This window comes from Vitis vinifera, chromosome 5, assembly GCF_030704535.1.
Source record: "Vitis vinifera cultivar Pinot Noir 40024 chromosome 5, ASM3070453v1".
NCBI lineage: Eukaryota > Viridiplantae > Streptophyta > Magnoliopsida > Vitales > Vitaceae > Vitis > Vitis vinifera.
The window spans coordinates 25,983,654-26,007,090 of NC_081809.1; the positions used below are offsets into that span (position 1 = coordinate 25,983,654).

Below are 23,437 nucleotides of genomic sequence, written 5' to 3' on the forward strand. Positions count from 1 at the left end.
TCTAAAAATAATTCTCTATTTCATTTTATTTTTAAAATTATTTTTAGAGAACAATGGTTAAATACTGTTTGAATATTTTAAAAATAGTTTTTTATTTTTAAAAACAGATAATTAGCAGAGCAAGACCTACTTTTCCGGCTTATTTCACTTTTGGAGTTCTGTTTCATATGGCAATCAAGACCTACTTTTCCGGCTTATTTCACTTTTGGCGTTCTGTTTTTGGATCATCTGCCAAGCATTAGTCTCAGATTTTCTTTCTGTTTATTTTTCTGTCATTTTCTTGGAAACCAAACATAGGGTTGCCGTAGCCAATTAGCAGAGCAAAAGCATTGATTATCATCAAATGACGCAATTACTTGCATCGAAGGTTGGCCTTGTACAAATCAGCGAACTTCCTCTATTCTCCCAACTCGTTTGGTTGCCGAGAAAGTATAGGAAACCGTAAAAAAAAAAATTCATCTGGTCAATTTGGCTGTTTAGCTGCTATTCATGTTGTGATGCATAAATTTGGGCTTTGCTTCCCCTATTTTCAATGATTTAAAAATAATTATCTGTTTTTAAAAATAAAAAACTATTTTTAAAATTTTCAAATACTATTTAACCGTTGTTCTCTAAAAATAATTTTAAAAATAAAGTGAAATAGAGAATTATTTTTAGAGAATAAGTAAAAATTGTTTTCATATTTTTTTTATAAAAAAAAAAAAAATGGGTTCGTTTTTCTATATTTTTTGAAATTTATTTTTAAAAACTATTTTTAAATTAAAAATAAAAAATTAGTTCTTAAAAACAAGTTTCAAGCCAAATAGACCCTTACAACGTAAAACATAGTTTTTTGAGAATTTACTTTGAAAATTGATATTTTATTTTTTATTTTGGAATAAATGGACAATTTATTGATAACTACAAAAAAAAAAGGTTCCCTTGGTGAAAATTTTGAGAAAAAATATATGGAAAAGAAGAAAATTGAAAGAAAGAAAAGGAACAAAGGAAAATAATAAATAAAATTAAATTTTTATAAATTATTTTTATATGTTTTTTAAAACTAATTTCATAGGATTTTCTTTGGAATAAATAGATAATTTATTAATAATAAATAAAATATTATGTTTGGTTGGTGAATATTTCAAGGAAAAATATAAAGAAAATAAGAAATTAAAAGAAAAAAGATAAAAATAAATAAAAATAGATTTAAAATTAATAAATTATATATATATATTTAAAAACAAAGTTTTAATTATTTTTCTCTTTCAAATAAAGTTTAAATCTAATGAACATGCATAACAATGGAGTTTTCCTTCCTAATAACTTAGAAAAATCGGTATATATTTGATTTTCTTTCATTAAGAAAATCAAACACAACATAGGAAGCAATTCTACCACGCTCAAACCAGATCTAAATAATTTACTTGCTCATGATAACATAGGATGTTTTTACCAATATCTTATCGGCAAAAAAAAAAAAAAAAAAAAAAGCACTGCTCCAGTCCAAATGATGAGATACAAACCAAAACCCTAGTTTGTAGGATTATTCTAAGAAGTGATATGAGATGAGATCGTGATTATTGAAATTGAGATAGAGAAACATTGATGGCTTACACTTGTATATTACTTGATAGATCTTTGAGAACACGACCAATCCTTGTCTTCCATTTTGCACTCAGAGCTTCACTTCTCTATCAAAAATCCAACTGAAAGGAATGGTGGGTGCTTGCTTTACCTTTTCTTGAGCTCTCTCCTCCAGTTTTCTCAATCTCTGAGCTAACCCACAAACATAATCCTGAGCTTTTCGCCCCTCACTAGAAAGCCCAGTTAGCTTTTCCACATTCCATCTTTCCACAAAGAATTCTAAGTTATCAACATAGTCCTTGGCAGTATACACACCAAGCCGCTGAGCAACTGCTGAGAAGTGTTCAAAAAGGTCGTCATCACATCCATCATACATCAAGAGGCCCGGCATGGTGATTTTCTTCCTCATCCTGTCTGCAAAAGCCAAGACAGTTCCATTGGGATCAATCTCAAAGAGCTTTTCCACTATCTTGGTGTAAGCAGTTTCATGGCGCTTCTCATCTGAGGCTATTATGCCACATATTTGAGCCAAGCTCTTGTCCCCATGTTGATTGGCGAGCCTGGCAGTATTGCCATGGGATATGAAAGTTGCCCTTTCTTGAAATGAAGTATAGATGAATAATAGGTACGGATTGTTTTCCATCTGCACATCCTATGAAAAGATGGAGAAAAAGAACTTGAGTTCAAGAACTAGTGAAGATTGTGACTGACTTTAGAAAAAACCGAGTACTAAAGAAACTAGTGAAAATATCTTTACCATAGAAGAAGACCCAACCAAAAGGAAAGAAAAACACAATTCGATTTGATGTTTGTATCTAATCTTTTTAAAGATGTTTGCCCAAAACCCAGCTGACTGATTACAAGTCCTGAAATTTTAGACCTGGTTTCTTGTCAGCTACATCAAGCAAGTGTTGTGTAATGTGTCTATCAATTTCAAATCCACCTTACGTCTTACCAAAATCTGTCACTATATTGTGGTTTTGGAGATAAAACAGTAAAAAAGTATGCAGCAAGAATCTCACCATTCCAGCCCTAATCAAATACTGGATTGTCTTCTCAATTTGTTTCATATCTACTCTTCCAGACAGATAGAGATACTTATTAAGAAGGTCACCGTGCCTGTTCTCTTCAGCGGTCCATGCCCTTGTCCAAGTTGCCCATGAGCTGGGGCTTGCCCCTGTTTCATCACGAATTCCATCAGTGATATTGATCTGTGTTTGGTAAGTTGGAAGGGCTTCTTCAGTGATCATATCTCCAACCAAAACAACAAAGTAGTCATCCGGGGTCCCCTTAGCTCCTTGACTCGCTCATGAAATCCATCAGATGCAGGATCAGGCAGAAGGTCCTGAGGTTGCCAACATTTCTCAACTGGCTTCAGGTGAATTAAAACGTTCTCCTCAACCCAATTCTCCATGGATTTGAAAATCTCAATCTTGTGTGGTGGCATTGAGTGGGTTACTTGAATCTTGTGAGGAGAGCTAAAAGTCTTCTTAGTAACCTCCCTACATTAAACAGAAGAAATTTGGATTAGGTACTTACAGTTCGGATCCGTCTTTTCACAATGGTTAGAATGAAACAATGAACATAGACACTTGTCATTTTCTACTAGATGGTATGAACATTCCGTAAACTTTCGTAAGAAGTGAAGAACACACTCACCTGGACACAGAGCGGTGCATGGAGGCCACGGAGAATTTGGGAGATGTATGATAACCCATTTGCAGGAAAGTAAAAGAAAGCAAGGGATTCAAATTGAGAGCCATTTTCTGACTTCACTTCCTTGTACTCTGGACGATATATATATGACAGGCAACCTGGAAAACAACTTACGTGGTTGAATTGAACTAATTGAATGGAGGAGGCCCACGCATTAAAAGAATACCAACATATGGCTTTAATAAGTAATTAGCTCTTATGCCGAAAATGGAATAAGTTTGAGAGTGATTTTAGAAAATATTTTTAATATTTAAATGATAAAATTTCAAATTAAAAATATTTTCTACAATTACTATTAAACGAATTCAATGAAGATATAATTTAAATGTTCTTTAAATATACTTCTTTATTTCTATTTTTAGAAACATAAACAATAACAACTTTACATATAATATAAGAGTTAGTAGAGACTTATTTTAAAAGCAAGATAGTTTTTAAAAACATAAAATTTTATTTTTTATGTAATGGTTAAAACTTAAAATTTATTTCAAATTTATTTTTACATTAGTTTTGAATCTAATTTTATTTTAAGATTTGAAATTTGATTATATTTGAATTTTTTTTTACTTACTCGTACCTTTTAATTCTTATTTTTTATTTTTTTTATTTTATATATTATTTTACTACTATTTTTCTTTTATCTTTTTTTTTTTCCCTCCCTCCTCTTTCTTCCCACTTACCCCACAGAAGCACTCTCTCTCTCCCCAACCTCCACTCCTCACGGCCAGAGAACACCCATTCTCTCTCCACTTTTTACCATTTCATTCTCTTTTCCTACCCTTTTTCATTTTCATTTTCTTTTCTTTTTCTCTTCCCTCTTCTTCCTCCCCCAACCATTTTACCCACTCATCCACACACGGCAGAGACCTCCCAGACTCTCTCTTCTCCCCTCTTCTTTCCCTTTCCCTTTTCCTTTCCATTTTTTCTGTCAATTCCTCCTTCCATTTTTTACCCTACTCTCCCTCCAGCCACACACCACCCATCTCAAGCACGGCACCCTTTTTCCCCCTCCCATTTTCTGGTTCCCCTTTTCTTCGTCATTTTCTTTCTTTTTCCTATTTATCCCACCCAAAACCCATTTTTGCCGCCCCACCATCTCCCTCCTCCCCCATTTTTTTTTCCCTCTTTATTTCTTTCCCTCTCTTCTTTCTCTCTGTCCTAAAACCCACAACTCCCAAACCCACTGCACTAGGGCTTCGTGAGGTAAAATTTTTATTTATTTTATTTTGTTTTATTTTGCTTTGTTTTTATTATTATTGTTGTTGTCATTATTATTATTATTTGATTTCTGCAATGGTTCGAGTATTTTGGGTTTGCTTAATTTGTTTAGTTATTTATTTATTAAATTAGGCTTGGTTTTGGTTGTAAATTCGATTTGGGGTTTAGATTATGAGATATTAAATTAAGGTATAATTAATTTTATTTTGTTTTATCATATTTGTTCTTGATTGAATGTGCTTTAATTTTGGCTCTAAATTTGGAGATTTTGGATAGGGCTTATAACATGGAGAATATTTCTCTTGGATTCATTTTTATTGGCAAAATTTATTTGATCAATTTAAAGTTTTAAATTTAGGAATCAATATTTGTTTTGAACTTTGTGCATAATTTTATATTTATATTTGAACTCAATTTTTTGTTTTGCGTGTGCCATGGGCATTGAGCTTGAGCTTGTTAAGAGCTTATTTTGGTATATATTTTATTTTTCTATTTTTTTTATTTTATTTCTATCCGTTCTTATAATTATTATTTATGTATATATTTGTTGGGTGTATAGAGAATTAAGCAATTAATAGTTCAGAAATTTTGTTTTAATAAAAGAAACAGTTCATTAATTACGTTTTAATAAAAACAATAGTTTAGAAAATATTTTTTTAATAAATAAAAGTTTTTTAAATAAAAATTAAAAAAAATGCTTTTAGGAAAATGCAAAAAAAAAAATTGTTTTTAATAAAATTCCAAAAATTATTTTTAATAACAATTGTTTGAAAATTTATTTGATTAATAAAAATTGACCAAAAAAAATTATTTGAAAAAATGGAGGATTAAATTTCCAAAATGGGTAAGAACTTTTTAATCAAATAACCATTTTTTGAAAGCATTTCCAATAAAAGAGTTATTAACATAAAGACAAAGATAAAAAGCAATTTAATCACAAATCACTCTTAAACTAACTCGAAAATATATATATATATATATATATATTTCAAAAACAGTTTTTAAAAATTATTCTTTAATATTTTATAAAATAAATATTTGTTTGAAAATTTAAAATGTTTTTAAATATGTTTTGAAAAAAAAAAGTATAGAGATTTGTTTTTAACCATTCTTAATATTTGTATAATTATTTTTTAAAGGAATTTTTATAAAATAAGTGAAAAAAATTAAAAGATGATTTAAATAATTTTTTTTATATTGTTAAACGTATTTTTTTATTTTTTTTATTTTGAATAGAAAATTGTTATGAATAAAAAGTGTATATATATTAAATCATTTTTAAATAGATGAAGATAATATTGATTTTAAAATTTTGTGGTTTCTTTTTATATATATATATTCATATTAATGATTTAAAAGTTAAAACTTATTTTCCCCAAAAATAAATGTCACTACCTATCAACTAAAATATTTGTCTCAAATTAGCTATGAGGTGGGAGGCGACGGTTTTCATTGATTCCATTTGCATTTATTTCTCGCCTCCCTATTTCGAAATATATTAATGGATTCCACCTACTAAAAAATAAATGGACAATTCATTAATAAATGTAAACTTATTCTAATTAATGGATTTTACTTGTAATGTCCTAAATATCAATTAATAAAATAATAATAATAAATCTAAAAAATGAAACATTTAGGTGGAGAGCGGAGTTGTCAATTAATATTGATGGCAAGATAAATTACATAAGTATTTTAAGAAAATATGTGATGACTCTATAAAATGTTGAAGTGTTTCAAATTGTTTTTAAATAAATAAAGATAATTCTTGATTTAAAAAATTTAGTATTATTTTTTATTACGGAATCAAAACCCACTTTTTCCTATTTAGAAATTAATTTATTATAATCCTAAAAAATGTCACTATCCAATGCTAGGGTACCATATTTAGTGAATTTTTTGTTTGGATTTTGTCATTTTCATTTGACACACTTTTTCCTATTTAGAAATTAATTTATTATAATACTAAAAAATGTCACTATCCAATGCTAGGGTACCATATTTAGTGAATTTTTTGTTTGGATTTTGTCATTTTCATTTGACAAAATCGGGGTGAATTTTGTGGTCATAGATAGACGTGCTTCTCTATATATTTAATGAGTGTTAGATATATAGGTATGAATAAAGGAGAGACTAGATGAGAGTAAGATCTAGATGGAAAAGCTTTAAGTTATGTTTGGTTCTCGGAAAATAATAAAAAGAAAATGTTAAAGAAAATTATTTTTTCATGTTTGGTTTCAATATGAAAATGAGAATGAAAATCAAATCTAATTAAAATTAGATAAAAACTTATACATTTTAAAATTATTTAATTCTTATATAAAAATGAAAAAATAAAATAAATAAGTTTGAAGTAGCATATAAAATATTTTATTGATTTTAAATCTGTTTTTCTATTTTCTTTTACTGTTTTTACATTTTTTTTTTCCTTCGTATTTTTTCTCATATTTTTTTAGAATCAAATATAGTCTTAGTAATTATAGGGAAGGAATCATGGGGATTTTGATGGAAAAGAAATAGAGAGAAAGCAATTGCTCTACTCAGTCTCTTTAAGGTGGTAGCAATATTGGAATTACTTGAGAGTTTCTAAAAAAATAGTAGATATTTGAAAATTGTTTTAGAAAATATGGCCAAACAGGTCTTTATGTTCTTAAAAATCGTTTTTAAAAATTTTAAAATTTGAGATAATAATTTTTTTTAATACTTTAATTTTTCAAACAATTTTTAAAAACTATCATATTTTATGTTAAAATTATTATTATTACTAATTTTAAAAACATAAATGAAGAAGTATATCTTAACAATTTCTAATTCGTATCTAAATTATATTAAGTTATTAAATCAATCTATGGAAGGATGTCTTAGATAGTATCGAAAACATGGAGTGAATGTCATTTTCATTGTTGACAAAAGCATATGAACTTGACAAGACCTGCCACATGAAAAATGATATCCATGACAAACGTTATTCATGTTCGCACTTTAAAGCCTTCAACTCCGGCCTATGATGGAAAGATGATAAAAAAAAAAAAAAAAAAAGATGGGTGAATGAACTACTCCCAAATATATCGAGACTCGGTTTGAAAGTGATTTTAAAAAGGATTAGAAAACATGATGAATTGTTTGGTAACGATTTGAAAATTTTGATAAGGGTTGAAATTTTTTTTTAATATTTGAAAATGGTTGTTTTTTTTTGTTTTTTTTTACTAAAATCAAGAATATATTTATTAAGGTTCTTGAAAACAATTCTTGACCGTAGAATATAAAGTTAGAAAAGTGTTTTAAATGGAAACTTTATTAAAAAATATATATATATTTTGTATCATTTGTTAATAGTGTTTCTATTAGAACAGTTTTTAAAAGAATTATTTTTTCTAATATTTAGTTTTTAAAAAAATACAAGGAAAAGAAAATAATATATATATATATAGATTTAAAGTTGACAAATTATATTTACAATTTTTTTTTAAAAAAAAAAATCATTTCATTTAACAAATTATTTTCATCTCTTGGCTTGATTGGTGCTTAATTATTTATTGAGACCATCATTATAATTTTTAAATGCATGAGCCTCAAAACTCTAATCCCTTGTTTGAGAACTATTTTTAAGAATAATTTTCTATTTTTTAGAAACAAGAAACTACTTTTTGTTTTCTGATAGCAAAAAATAGAAAACATGGTATTTTGAAAAAATATCTTTTAGTTGTTTTCACTTGTTTTTTTATAATTATTTTAAAAAATAATTATATAAATATATATAATAATTAAAAATAAATTTATAGATATAAAAATATTTTTAAAACATATTTAAAAATATTAAAAATATATTAAAAACATATTAAGTTATCAAATAGATTTTTGTTCTATAAAATATCATAGAACAGTTTTAAAAAATTATTCTTAAAAACTATTTTTTAGAACTATTTTAATTACCAAACAAACCTTAATTTGTTATTGTCTCGTTCTTGTGCTCAATTAATTCAGCCTCACAAATTGTTTGGTAAGTAAGAAAATGGGAAAGAAAGATACCGTGAAATTCATGCAAAGAGGTGAGGGTCAAGTGGGATATCCTCTTGGCAAGTGGCTCGTTATCCACATGCCATCTACAAGCCTATTGCCCAAACCACAATAATTAAATAAAAATAAAATAAAATAAAAAACCTAATACCCATTTGAGAGTAGTGACAATCTTTTTTATTTTTTATTAAACAAATAATATCAATTTATACTAAATAATGTTTTGACATCCAAATCAAACCGATCAATCCAATTGATAATTACTAGGCTTAAATGTCCAATATATTATATAAAAACTCATATAAATACATATAATTGTCATAGAAAAACCGATTTGATCTCAATAATATTTTAAGGGTGATATTATTATATAAATTTTAAAAATTACTTAAAATAATTCTTTAATTAACACAATATATATTTTTATGTTTAATCTAAATACCAAATTATTCTCCATAAAAACAATCCTAATAGAAGTGCCATTGAAAATAAAGCTTTTACTAGGATCATTAACAAACAAGCCTTTAAACCAGTGTTTGTTCTTTTGAAGGATTGATATTGCATTAATTGAACCTCCATAACTGATAAGTTCTTTTTGCGTACCAAAATCTTGTTCATTAATTAATTATACAAGAAAGTCTTTCACAACATCAATTTCCACGAGTGAAAAATTGACAACAACTTTGATGGAACATTTGGGTTTAATTTATTCAAGTATGAAGTATGCTTGTTTGGCAAGTGGGAAAATGAGAGAAGATATGAGCATCATAGAGCCCATGCAAACAAGTGAAGGTGACAAGTGTAATATCCTCTTCGCCACTTGCTCATGTTCCTCATGACACCTCTCTCTCTCTCTCTCTCTCTCTCTCTCTCTCTGCCCCTGTTTTGCTCATCTCTGTGGACCCTAATGTAGCTCTTAGCTAGTGATGTCACGTTTTTCTTTTATATATAATTTTTTTTTTCTCTTCTACATTTTTAACCCACCTTTGATACCCAAATGATATATTTTTAGTATTTTTATTATAAAAATATTAATAATTTGTGAAAATCATTTATCAAAAACAACAAAAATATGATGCAAATTTTCAATTAGGTAAAAATAAATTTATACATTATGCTATCTCAAAAAAATCTACTAAAAATATTGATAAAAAATATTGAAGTTGTTCAATGTTTGATAATTAGTTTGGAGAATAGTTTTTTATTTTTTAGAAAAAAAAAAAAAGAAAACACTTTTCTCAATTAAAAAATATTTTTTATTTTTTATTCTTAATAATAGAAAATATAGTGTTTTTAAATAATATTTTTTAATTATTTAAAAATAATAATTATATAAATATGTAAAATAATTAATAAAGAATATTTTTTAAAACATATTTAAAAAGATTAAAAATAAATTAAAAATATTTTTAGTTATTAAATATACATTTATTTCACAAATCATCATAAAACTGTTAAAACAGTTACCAAACATGTCAATTTTTTTAATTTTTAAAAATAATTTTACTTTGAATGTTTCTTTTCAAATAATTTAAATCTTTTAAATGTGTGAAATAATTTTTATTGAAATATTCAAATAATATAAATTTTAAAATAATTAATAAAAAAATATTATAAATTATATAATTGGTCTCAATCAAATGCCTGAAAAAAAAAATTGGTTGAATTAGTTGGTAGATTATTAGGTAGGAAATAATCAAATAACCAACTTTTTTTTTTCAAATTAGGGCACAAATTTCAATATCCATAAAAAATGTGAATAAAGAAATAAAATAAGAAATTAAGATAAAAATAAATATTTTAAAATTCAAATGAAAAATATTTTCCTTACAATCTTCTCTTATTAAATTGCAAAGTACTTTTTTCAATTGAAAAAAATTATTTTCATATAAAAATAATTATAGATAAAACCCTTTAAAAATAATTTAAATTTTATGTATCAATAAAATATAATATCTAAAATAGTCAAAAATAATATCTATATCATTTAAATTTTATGTATCAATAAAATATGATATCTAAAATAGTCAAAAATAATATCTATATCATTAAAAGATAATATCTGAATCGTCAAAATAATATTTTGATAAAAAAAAATATGAAATATTAATTATTTTTAAATAATTATTTAAAATTTATATTTATAAATTTAAGTTTGTATTTTTTAATTTTTTTATATGAAAGTATGAAAACATATTTTTCTGATTTTGACGTTATGGAAATCTAAATAAATAGATAGATGTTTTTCAAAAATTATATGATAATGTCTAAAACATAATAATTATTTTTATAATTTTTAAATTACCGAAAATTTCAAAAAAGAAAAAAGAAAAATGAAAAAAGAAAGGTGATGTGATTTTAATGAAAAGGGATCCGCTATAAATAGACACAAAAACCATTCAGTGGATCCGAAGGCCCCTGTCCCTCCCCTCTTCCTTCCCTTCTGTGGAGGAAACTGAACCTAAGGCCAAAAGCCTCAGCAGCTCAAACCTCTCTCTGTCTCAAGAACAAATGGCTCTCCAACTCAATCACCTCTCCTTCCAATTCCACAAGTTCCCTTCCTTTTCTCTCCCTCCAATGGCCAGCATCAGATCTCCCACCGTCTTCATGGCCTCCACTCTCCGCTCTGGCTCCAAGTCAGTCTCTTTTCTGCTCCTCTATTCTGCTGTTTTAATGGATCTTCTCATTCCTTCTTGTTCACCTCCTGTTTTTGGATCTGGTTTCTGTTTTTTCCCTCTAATTTGGTCTCTGAATGCATTAATTCTTCATGGGTTGTCGTTATCTCGTTGTTTTCTTTCTGGGTTTTCTGCTTTTTTTCCCCTCTAATTTGGGTTGGAGCTGCATTGATTTTTCATGGGTTTCCGACTCTTGCTGTTTTGTTATCTGGGTTTTCTGTTTTTAATCTTCTAATTGTGTTCATTGAGATGTGTTTGGTGTTGATTTTCCTGGTGGGGTTTTTCCTTTTTGTTATTGATTTTGTTTCTTAAATGTTTTTTTTTCTCGCTCGGGTTTTCTGCTTTTCTTCCCAAACTTGGACAATTTGAGCTGGGTTTCATTAATTTTTCAAAAATATGTATTTTTTTTGTTGGGTTTGATTCATGCTCATGCATGTTACCAGAAATCTGTGCAGTTTGAGGAATTCACAGTCCTAGTTTATGTACCGGCAGATTCTCGTTCGGAAATTCATGTTCTCTTGCTTTCATTCATATGATTTTTCAAACAGTTTTGATTCCTAAAATGTGTTTATGCATTCACTTGATTTCATCATATGAATAAATCTGTGTTTTTATTTGAATTTATAGCCCGGATGCATTTAGCTCAGATGATGATTGCTGATGTGTTGCCTTTGTTTCTTCCAGTTTCTTCACTTTGCCCTCTTTCTTATTTTCAATTTGGCAGATGGAATTGTCTACTTTATTACGTGTTTCTGTTTGTGGTTTCTGGTCTATGTTTGTGGGCGGTTTACTGTTTCTCTTTGTCATTTTTCAGTTTGGTGGGGAAGGGGTGCTTGGGATATTTCTTGTACTCATATTATAATTTGAGAACAGCACCAAATCATCACTGTGAATGAATTGGTTGTTTAATTGTTGAGATTTGGTTTTGATTTTTTTAAGTGCTTTTGTGTTAGCTGGATAGTCTTGATTGACTCATCTAATTTCTTTAGTTCTTAGTTCATGCATGCCTGATTTTTGTATGTCTTATTCATACATATTTATATTTTATTCTTAGTGGAAAAGCCTGGAAGAACTCGTCTTCTGAACAACTTTTAGTAATGGCTGAGTTGAGTTCTGCAGCTTTTTTCTTTTCTTTTCTTTTTTTTTTCAATATAGTTTGGGTCATTTTCTGGCTGGTAAAAAATTCAGGGACTGCAAAGTCGTCCAATTTTGGTTTCTTGCGGGTTGCGTCGGTGCAACGTGCTAGTGGTTTTTCTTTACACCTTGAGGCTTGTCGGTGCATGCTTGCTTTTGTGTCGAAGAGGCGTTATGCTCTAGGCTGAGTTTATGGGTTTTTGTTTGGTAGTTCAATTGAATTAACATGTTCACGTGGGATTTTGTTTTAAGGTGTTAACTTCTACTTCATTTCCGTTTCCATTTCCTGAGTTTGTCCAATTCCGAGTATAAACCATATAAAAAAACGCTCATAAGTTAAAATTTTCTTATAAAAAATTCATGTAATATACTTAAGAGTCCGTTTAGTTGTGATTTTTGGAAGCGTTTTTAATATTTTTAATACTTGAAAATTTTTATCATTCGGTGTTATAAATGCTAAAAACACTTTCTAGAATCACTCTCAAACGCACTTTTACTTGTATTATTTCAATTTGTTTATTGCGATGTTTTTTTAATGGGCTGATGATGATTTGAACACATTTGAATTTCGTACTGAGCAGGCTGATCAATGAAATTGCATTGCTTGCATTAGTTTTTTAGGTGGTGGATCTTTGACCTTTTTTCAAATTTTTAGAAGTGTTTCCTAAATTTTGCCAAACACTTTATTTATTTTCAAAAACACTTTTTAGATTAATAATGTTTTTTAAAACCAGTTCCAAATAGACTTTTCGAATATGTTTGACAATGTTTTTATTTGAAGTGTTTTCTCTAGAGGTGTTTTTAGGAAAATCACCTATCAAATATTTTTCCAGAAAATATTACAAGTGATTTTTAAGATTTCTAAAAATGCTTCCTAAATTTTACTAAATACCCAATGTTTTTTTAAAAGCACTTTTTAGGTTAAAAACAGTTCTTAAAATCACTACCAAACGAACTCTTAGTGAGCTATTCCCATTCTGATCAATATTTGGGATGGAAATCAAGATTATTTAATTCATGGGCTGCCATTAGAAGGATCACACATTAGTATTAAGCCAATGAAGGATATCTATGCATTTGACCAACCATTTTTTACTAATATTATTCATGGTAAAAGTGATTTCTCTGATGGTATATGAAGAAATGGCAACTTGCTTTAAACAAGTTGTTATCTCATCCATGGCATGGGCAAGGATCTAAGCGATTTGGGCATGGTTTGAATCTTATGTGAGTCTAAGAGGATCATATTTGGTGCTTTTGGGATTTCACTAGAGCCACCACGAATATTTATAGATTAGATGACTTATTCCTTTCATGATTATGTATTAGATGACCTATAAAAAAAAGATTATGTATTAGATGCCCAACAGTGTCATTATAGCTAATTTGATAGCTTAGAACTTTAGATGTCTTTGAGTCCGTGCAAATCAATCTTGTGTGTGATGATGTGATGAAGGAACATTGGGTGGTTTGGTAGGAATTCCATCCATGGAAAATCAAGCATCTTTATCCTCATTGTCTTTCTTAAGCAACACATTTTGTGTAAGAGTAAACAGTGGCAAGGAGGAAATACCCTTAGAAGAGCATACCAAATATCAATGTTAAAAATTACAGATTTTGGTTGCCACTTTTCACTTTATTTTTCAAAAAACATAAACATTTTATAGATTTACCCATTAAAAGTAGCCATATTATCATCATTGGCCACCTACCGAGCCCTTAGAAAAGTATTCTATCCATCATAAGCTGGCTGCTTGGTTAAGATGCAGCTTTACACCCCTTTGGTCGACAATAAATTCCTCCAAGGGAGGCTACGTCTTTTCTATGATCTTCTTGTGCTAGCTGGTGTATTCAAAGTGTTCTCTGAATTTGGCATGACTGAAACATTGAAGATTGAGAGATTAATTTCCATGATGTCAGTGTAGAACAAAAATGGGCCCTCCTATCGGGGCTAAAATTTGGCATAATCATTTGAATTCAAGGATTGCTGGACTGATTTTGATCATATGATAGGAGAATGATCTCGACTATGTTGGGAGATGCATTGTCATTTGATTTTGAAATTTATTCTTTTGCATTTATAAAGAGCATGTTTGGAACTTTGGATCAGTTATCATGTACATGAGATCCCTTAAATATGCTGCAATGTATTATACTTGTAATATGGCAGTGTCTGAACCTTTTGAAAAACCAAACATCTGAACAGTAAGTACCTAATCTAAATCTCTTCTGGTTAATGCAGGGAGGTTGAGAATCTCAAGAAGCCTTTTAGCCCTCCTCGGGAGGTTCATGTTCAAGTGACCCACTCCATGCCACCCCAAAAGATTGAGATCTTCAAATCCATGGAGAATTGGGCTGAGCAGAACATTTTGGTTCACCTGAAGCCAGTTGAGAAATCTTGGCAACCACAGGATTTTCTACCAGATCCTGCTTCTGATGGATTCCATGAACAAGTCAAGGAACTAAGGGAGAGGGCAAAGGAGCTTCCAGATGATTACTTTGTTGTTTTGGTTGGAGATATGATCACTGAAGAAGCCCTTCCAACTTACCAAACAATGCTTAATACCTTGGATGGGGTTCGGGATGAAACAGGTGCAAGCCTCACCTCTTGGGCAATTTGGACAAGGGCATGGACTGCAGAAGAGAACAGGCATGGTGACCTTCTCAACAAGTACCTATATCTGTCTGGACGAGTAGACATGAGACAAATTGAGAAGACAATTCAATATTTGATTGGATCAGGAATGGTAAGTTCCTTCACATGAACATTTGAAAGGTTTTATCTCTAAACTACTTTAAGCAGTTAAACTTTGCAAAACTTTTGAAATGAGGAAATGATGGGAGGCTTGGTAAGTGGTATGGTGGGATCCTGGATAAGGTTGCATGAGCAAAATTTTTATGCTGCTCCAACTGTATCCTGGATCAAGATTAAGACGTGTTTGACAGTGGAAGATATTGAATCAAGATCTTGGCTGGATCTGAAGGATATCCTCAATGTCTTCTAGTCCATTCATTTGCATATTCATGAAAACACTTCTGAAGCTTAAAATGATTAGATAGTTATTTACATCCAAACTTTTTCCTTGCGAAGATGCCCTCTAAATAATATTTTCTTCTGTTGGTGGTATGTTTTACTTCTGGCAGTTGTTCCATGTCCTTTTGTTCATTTTGTTTGGAGCAGATGTTACATAATCCATTGATAGCAGAGGGGTTTAAATCACCAAAAGGAAGGGATATATATCTATTCTGTGATTTTTGTTCCTGTGGAAGTTCTGAATTTGATTTCTTATCCTCCCATCATTTTATAGGATCCACGGACAGAGAATAGTCCCTACCTCGGGTTCATCTACACTTCATTCCAAGAAAGGGCGACATTCATCTCCCATGGCAACACTGCCAGGCATGCCAAGGAGCATGGGGATATGAAGTTGGCTCAAATATGTGGTACAATTGCCTCAGATGAGAAGCGCCATGAAACTGCCTACACCAAGATAGTCGAAAAGCTCTTTGAGATTGATCCTGATGGAACTGTACTGGCTTTTGCTGACATGATGAGGAAGAAAATCTCTATGCCTGCTCACCTGATGTATGATGGCCGTGATGACAACCTCTTTGATCACTTCTCAGCAGTAGCCCAGCGGCTGGGAGTCTACACTGCCAAGGACTACGCCGACATACTGGAATTCTTGGTGGGCAGGTGGAATGTGGAGAAGCTCACTGGACTCTCTGGTGACGGGCGAAAAGCACAGGACTATGTTTGCGGGTTAGCCCCAAGATTCAGAAAGCTGGAGGAAAGAGCGCAAGGAAGAGCCAAGGAAGCACTCACCATTCCTTTCAGCTGGATTTTTGACAGAGAAGTGAAGCTGTGAGAGCCAGGTCAGGCATACACTCTCCATCGAATCCTCCCCCCGCTTCTTACACAGAACACAAACAGAGGTAGAAGTTTCCCAGTTGCATTTTCGTCTGCTATTCCAATTTCGCTTTGTTGAAGGGTTGTAGATACAGTTGTTTTCAGTTGCATGGTTCTCCTACAGGGGGCAGTTGTCGGTTCTTTTTTTCTTTGTTTCTTTTTCAAGTTCTATGTTCTGAATGGCCCTTATGTACAAGTTTGTGTTCATCCAATAGTAAGTAGTAAGTCTTTGCCTCTTTGGTCCTTTGTTGTCCTTTTGAGTGTAAGTGAAACGCTGTTTCCCTCTCTATTGCAATTTTGATGATCAATCCCATGCACTGCAACTTGATCATTTTTTTGGGGTTTTAGAAATCTGGGTTTTGGTGGTTGGTATGCTTAAAAGTTTATGAAACCCAGATCGTGTGTGGATGTTTCTGTAGAAAGAGTGGAAGATACATGGAGGTCTTGAACTGGGCACTCAGGTCTGAATGCTTCTTGTCATGTCTTGTTAAACTAAAAACATTTTCAGCTAAATGGCTCCCACAAGTGTTCTTTGCAACAACCATGAATACAGATTTCATTTTGAAGGTCAAATAAATCCTGTTTGGATGAAGGAATTTAAAAAGATTTTTATGATGCAAAATCATATGCTGAGAAAATTATTAGGGTTAGATAGATAACCTAGGCTCACTTCAAGAAGAGAATTATTACACCTCTATTAAAGTTTGGTGTAAATATACTTAAATTTTGTTAATTAGCATCCTTATAAATCTATTTTATTTTATTTTTAAAGAGATTCTAAGTAAAATTATTTTAGATACAAGTGTTTAACAATTCTCTAAAAATTAAATTTTATTCTTTAAATGTTTTTATGGATAAAATTTGAAATCTATGATGACTTAATGTCTTTATATTAAACTTAAGGGGTCTCAATGAAATTAATCGTTTTATTTAGGATTGCAACTTGATCGGATTAAAAGGTAGCACCTAACTCGGGTTTTTAAATAAAAAAAATTAAAATAAGCATTTTTATTTAAATAAAATAATCATTTCAAAGCTATAAAGCATAGTCATATCTAAATATATTTCAAAACTATAAAACATATCATTAGATACTACTAAACATAAGTATCAACTATAACCTCAAGTTTCAAATGCTTTTCAATATCTATAAATTCAAATTTCAAATACTTTTCTAATTCCAATTTGAACAAAAATTGAATGAAAATATTTCCTAAACTTGGTTATGTTTGGTTCAAAAAGCTTAGTAAAGAAAAAAATTTTTTTTTTTGTTTGGTAAAAAAAATAAAATAAACATAATTAAAATTAGTTAAAAATTAATGTATTTTATAATTATTCAATTTTTATATCAATGACTTAAAATAAATATAATTTTTATATAATTAAAGTAAACAAATACTTTTTGCTTTTTATATTTTTTCTCCCTTTATCCATTTTTCACTTTTATAATTCAAACCGACTAATAAAATTAAAAAATAATAAATAAATAATTAGTTTGGGCTTCCATGAGTTGGTAATGCCCTTAACCCACACACCAGTGGATTACCCAATTTACATATCGGTGGAGGGATTAATCTATATCATTTATTTCGTCATTTCAATTTCAATCTTACATTTTTCCTCCATATCTATTTTCCCTTATTTTCGCTTATTCTCTCGACAATCAAACATAGTCTGTTTCACTTCTTAATCTTTTGTTCAAAATAATTGAATTAAGATATATATAAACCAGACAACGATTGCCTCCCAAACAAACAAAAATCAAATTAAATAAAAATTTTCTGACTTCTTATTTTATTAAAAATCGAAGAAAAAAAATAATGTGAAAAACCTAATCTTAAAAGGAAAAAATGCATTCGCATTAAATCGGTAGGTAAATCTACCTCAATCTTTATTTTTATTTTTTATTTTTAAAAATCAAGTGGAGAAGTGAAAATCGAATGTAGCGACTTGTTCGAGGCCATGATCAAAATAAAAATGATTGACAGGCACGGAGAATCGCCATTTTTCCTTATCGCCAACCTTCAAGGCAAATTGCGTCATTTCTCTTTTATTCGACGCCTTTGCTCTGCTAATTGGCTTCAAAGTATAAAAAACACTATACATCTACAAACACTGGATGCCAAGAAAACAAAAAGAAAAAAACCTCCAAATCTCAAAGAAAAGTGAAACCCTAACCCTAACCCTAGAGATGGAAGAGAAGAACACGTACAACCAAAGGGCAAACTCCGCTATATTTATAGATGAGAAGCGAAACCCTAATTCGGTCTGAAATGACAAAACTACCCATATAGAGTAAAGAATGCGGGCCAAGCCCATTCCATTAGACATTCAATTGGGCCGGACAAATGTTGAATTTGGGCTGAAATGGACTTGGTCTTTATTTTCTTCCCCTCTCCCCTCTCTCCCCATCACAAAAATATACAACATGATTCTTATTTTCTTGTTTTCTTTGTTAATAGATTCTATACCCGTCTAATGTACATTATTGGCTCATTACCTACTAACAAATGCTTTAAGCCCACTAACCAGCTACGGCATAAGCTCGTGTTAGGGCTTTAACACAAGTTAGCTTCGGAAAGTTAATTATTATTCCAATGTAATTGAATTTTATATTTGAGAATGTATTTTAAAAATATTCTAAAAATTTTCCTTCCCACATCAAGTTTGGGAAAAAACATGGATCTCTATACTTCTTTAAAAATGTTAATAAATTACATTTAAAAATATGGCATCATGGTTAGAGCTCGATCTAAACCTCCCAAAAATTAAGTTTAACCTTCAAATGTTGTTTTTTCTTTTTAACATTTGAGAACATCCCGATAATAGGATAACAACATTACCTAATAACTTAAGCTTTATATTAAAAACAAAATGCTATTTGACATATTCTATGCCATTGAAATTGCACATTTGCATTATCTGTCATGTATCTGTTCAAAGGAGCAATTCGAAATACATTCAACATTAACAAATAAATGAAAACTAATAAAATCGTAAACCAAAGCTAATAACAAGATTTATTAAAAGTTTCAGTTGTTCTTACTTCCTAGGTATTCAAATACAAAAGAGGTTGTGTTTCTCATAGAACAAAACAGCTTGCCATTGTGTGCATTATTACAAGAATGAAAGGGAGTATGTATGAATAAGATCAGGTCTTGGGTGCATCCTCTTTCATGGCTTTCTCCTCCTCAAACTTGTTGATAGCTACCTGGATTTCATCTGTGCCTCCAACAGCTCTCATGGTGTAGATATACACCCCAACCACAAACGCTGTCAAGCCACCAGCAACAATGCCGTTCTTGCCCTTAGTTGGGAGACCACTGAATCCAGCCATTTTTCTGTGCCTTCAACCAAATCAGGCAAGTGAGGTTATTGGATTAATATGCTGTCAAAAAACAAGAAATGCCAGCTGGGTTGGTGACAGGAGCAAACTAGTTTGGAAGTAGATTTGTGGCTGCAAAATTAAATTTGAATATGGATAATGGTTTCTCAAACGCAACAGAATCAACTGGAATATTGGAATTCTATGAACAGAAACCACCAAATATTTCCATACAACAGCATAATCAGAGTTATTTCTAATCAAGGATGCTTCAGAGAAATAAAACTAGTGAGCCACCATTAAGAGATACCTAGCTGCTAGCAAGTTTTATTCTGTCTACAGCCATCATTACTAAATGTTGAATGTTCTTATGGCACAACTGTACAAGGGTTCATGTCAGTGACCATAAACTTTAACATGTACACCATGGAACACATGCGTACAGACTATTCTTTGCAAAGCAAAATAACAATAATAGGACTTCTATGTCAATCAAATTACAAATGTATTAAAACTCAAACAAGTGCACGAAGAGGTGGAGGAGGTTCCTTGCAAATACCAATGTATTGATAGATGAGCTAGATAACTTAAGGGGAAGAGAAGTAAAAAGCAACCCACCACGACAATAGCAATCTTTTATCAACACACATCCAATTGATGTAGAAGTCTGCAATTTTGGTTCCTTACAATTCCAGAAGAATAATTGCCAACCCAAAAATGTAAACTATATATCTAATGAGAACCAAAACAGAGTTGGAAAACTCATCTTTGGTAGCTTAGTAACTATGTTTTAATTAGACATTTTTTAATTGTATGTTCTAGAAAAGAAGCAAGTAATGTGCTCTAACTATATAAATTTTGAATAAATACCCAAAAAAGAAGAAAAACAAGTGCAGCCTATATAAGATTTTGTTAAAAAATGAAGTTCAATCTCCACTCCGTGTCCCACATGTGCATGTACTGTTTCAAAGTTCTTTATTCAAGAACCTATCTTTGTTTTTGAGAAATGAGTTTGGAGATGCCTACCCCATATAATTTCATATTCAAGCAAAAGCTAAGAAAATGAAATGGCCACTTCAGTAAAAAACCAGTTTTAACAAGTTGCTCCACATGAACTGTGTGTGTGTTCAAGTTCTTTGTTCAACCCAGCAAATCTAAAGGAAATTTTAAAATCCATCTTGGGTCTTAATGATATTAAGGGCATGGAGAACTAAAAACTGGATGCTCAATGCATTGGCAAGCTTATGCTACCATGAAGCCTTCAAAAATCCGATCCTATCCTAAAAATTGATAAGCTGGTGACAAGCCAAAGACACATCATAATCTCGTTCTTTAGAATGAAAAATTTAAAAGCAGCTGGAAAAACATATTTACAAAGCACAAACCGACTACAATATGAGTTCATGTCATAGAACAAGATTCACATTCCTTCAGTTTTCTTGTTTGCTGACAAGAAAATCAATTCAACCAAACTGAAAAAGGGCAAAAACCCATGTAAACAAATATTATAATAGAGCAAAAAATAAAGGATGAGAAGGATCTAACAACTATATCTAACCTTGCTTAGCACAAGGACTTGTGTTTCTCGACTTTGAGAAAGGAAGTTCTGAATCCTAAAAGACATAATCATATCATAGTCAACCTAACAATCATTGGAAAACAAAAATGCAAAGAGAAAAGAACTAACAAGAATCAATTGCTAATACTAAAGGTAACGCAAATCACTCCACTAATTTGGTCTATGAATTTGTTATATTTTAATCCCATGATATTATGATAAATTGCATAACATCGTCAATTCGTCCTCATTTCTAATTTCATAACTAGCACGGTAAGCATCAAAGTTGCTCCATACAGCAATTATCTAAACCAAACTCAAATGCAAATATGAAAATAATTAACAGTGAAAAAGGATAGATATAAAACATTATATCCAAAGAATCCACAAACCCCAATAAATTTTATAACAAAATACTAACTCTATAGCCACATCAATCATTCAATTCCATCTCTAATAGCCGGAAACCACCAGATCACATTTCCTCAACACAGCACCGAATCAAACCCACAAAAGAACATAGTAAGCACAAAAGAACATAACTCAGAACCAGAACAAGTAGCTCTGTATAAACAAGAACCAAATTAGACTCATTTGGTCGCTGAGAAAATTTCAGAAAATAAAACAAATCAAAATTTTAAATCCAGACTACTGCTTGGCAGCCGAGAAAATTAAGCTAAAGAATACCTACGAAAACAAACCAAAAAATTTGAATGTTAGGATATATCATCAATCGAAGTACTTGGCTAAGTTGAACTGGGGGTTTCTCTTTTGAATCTTTAATAAAATAAAAATAAAATCAGACCATATAGACTCTGAATATCATTTCGTTCCCTTCTCCTCTATTTTCTGAGCAACCAAACAGAGGAAATTCAAAAAAAGAAAAAAATTGGCATCATTCAGGATCTGATAAAAAAACTGGCAAACCTAATAAAAACATAACAAAAAAGCTCGATATATTCTTTTCACTTTCCTCGATTTTCTCGGAAACCAAACAGGAGGGTTAGGGTTAGAAATATACCTGAAATTGTGGTCTTTGAGTTCAAAACCCTACTTAAAACCCTAGAGCTGTGATCTGGTATTTCTGACAATTCAGAGAGAGGATGCTGGTCCTAACTCCTAACGCGCGCACATGTTGACGAAAACTAACAAGTTGTTGGGTTGCTTGGCCCAGGAACAAGCCCGTCGCGTAATTTAGGGAAAACAAGCCCATTGCTTAATTTTAATAGCGAAATTAGGGCCTGTTTGGTTGCTGTTTTTGAAAACTGTTCTGGAAAACAGTTTTTGAGAACAATTTTTAAGAGCAGTTTTTGGCGTTTTTAAAAAAAAAATTGTGTTTGGGAACTGAATTTTGAAAAACAGTTTTTGTTCTCAAAAACAAAAAAACATGTTTGGTTGAGTTAATAAAAAAAAAAATTAGAACAAATATAACAAAAAATACGTTTGAAAGATGTTTTTTTTTTTTTCTAATTAATAAAATATTTTCTTCAAGTAATTTTATATTATAAATTTATAAATAATTTTTAGATATATAGTTCATTTAAATTAAAAAAATTATTTATTTTATTAATTTAAAAATAAAAATATTTTTTTATTTAATTTTTAACTTTATTAAAAATTATAGCATATTTTATTAAGTTGAGATAAAATTATTCTCGTGATTTGTTAATTTTTTTTTTATCTCTTCTAATTCTAAAATTCAAAATGCCAACCCTTTCTTCACTCACTTCTCTCATCGGGCATCAAGAAGCCCTTTTCTGAAGTTGCCCTCCAACCAAGAGAATCCCTAAAAGGCCCTATTTTCCTCTGCCACTCTCAATCCTCGCAGGTACTAATCTAATCATGTTATTATTATTTTTTTTTTTTTTTGCAACCCCCGTTTGATTCCCAAGAAAATCCATCCCCCATTCGATTTCCGAGAAAATTCATCCTCGTTTGATTTCCGAGAAAATCCAAGCAAAAACCCTGCAACCCGTTTGATTCCCAAGAAAATCCATCCCCCATTTGATTTCCGGGAAAATTCATCATCGTTTGATTTCCGAGAAAATCCAAGCAAAAACCCCAAGGAAAACCAAAAAAATGGATTTTCTTTTGCTCCCTGCGTTTTCTGGATCTGTTTTAGGGTCTCTTTGCTATTGTGCCATTGGATTTAAATTTCACGAACCTTGAATCAAAACTGAGAAATGGGAAAAATCAAGAAGAGGCGAGCGACTGTGCTGGAGATGAAAACGGGAAGAAAAAAAAAACACGGGAAATAGATTGTTTTTTTTGGTTTAATTTTGTTCTTTGAACAGTAAAAAAACGGGGAAAACAACATT

General features: G+C 30.4%; 1 protein-coding gene, 1 long non-coding RNA gene, 1 other non-coding gene and 1 pseudogene across 3 annotated transcripts; 1 reads left to right on the forward strand and 3 right to left on the reverse strand.

Annotated features, from left to right (window-relative positions):
• Window positions 1-1,543: 1,543 nt before the first annotated feature.
• LOC100247577 (stearoyl-[acyl-carrier-protein] 9-desaturase, chloroplastic-like) lies at window positions 1,544-3,358 on the reverse strand (annotated as a pseudogene).
• A 7,550-nt stretch (window positions 3,359-10,908) lies between these two features.
• LOC100242444 (stearoyl-[acyl-carrier-protein] 9-desaturase, chloroplastic) lies at window positions 10,909-16,567 on the forward strand. Its single transcript, XM_002274672.5, has 3 exons — window positions 10,909-11,153; window positions 14,569-15,073; window positions 15,635-16,567. The coding sequence occupies exons 1-3, from the start codon at window positions 11,029-11,031 to the stop codon at window positions 16,193-16,195; spliced, it is 1,191 nt and encodes a 396-aa protein (XP_002274708.2). The 5' UTR covers window positions 10,909-11,028; the 3' UTR covers window positions 16,196-16,567.
• Window positions 16,568-18,175: 1,608 nt separating this feature from the next.
• LOC132253868 (small nucleolar RNA snoR86) lies at window positions 18,176-18,305 on the reverse strand. Its single transcript, XR_009465782.1, has one exon. It is a non-coding gene; the product is annotated as a small nucleolar RNA snoR86 (small nucleolar RNA).
• A 928-nt stretch (window positions 18,306-19,233) lies between these two features.
• On the reverse strand, window positions 19,234-22,406 carry LOC100250790 (uncharacterized). The gene is made up of 2 exons (XR_785902.3): window positions 22,141-22,406; window positions 19,234-19,583 (listed from the first exon to the last, which is right to left on the reverse strand). It is a non-coding gene; the product is annotated as an uncharacterized LOC100250790 (long non-coding RNA).
• Window positions 22,407-23,437: the final 1,031 nt, after the last annotated feature.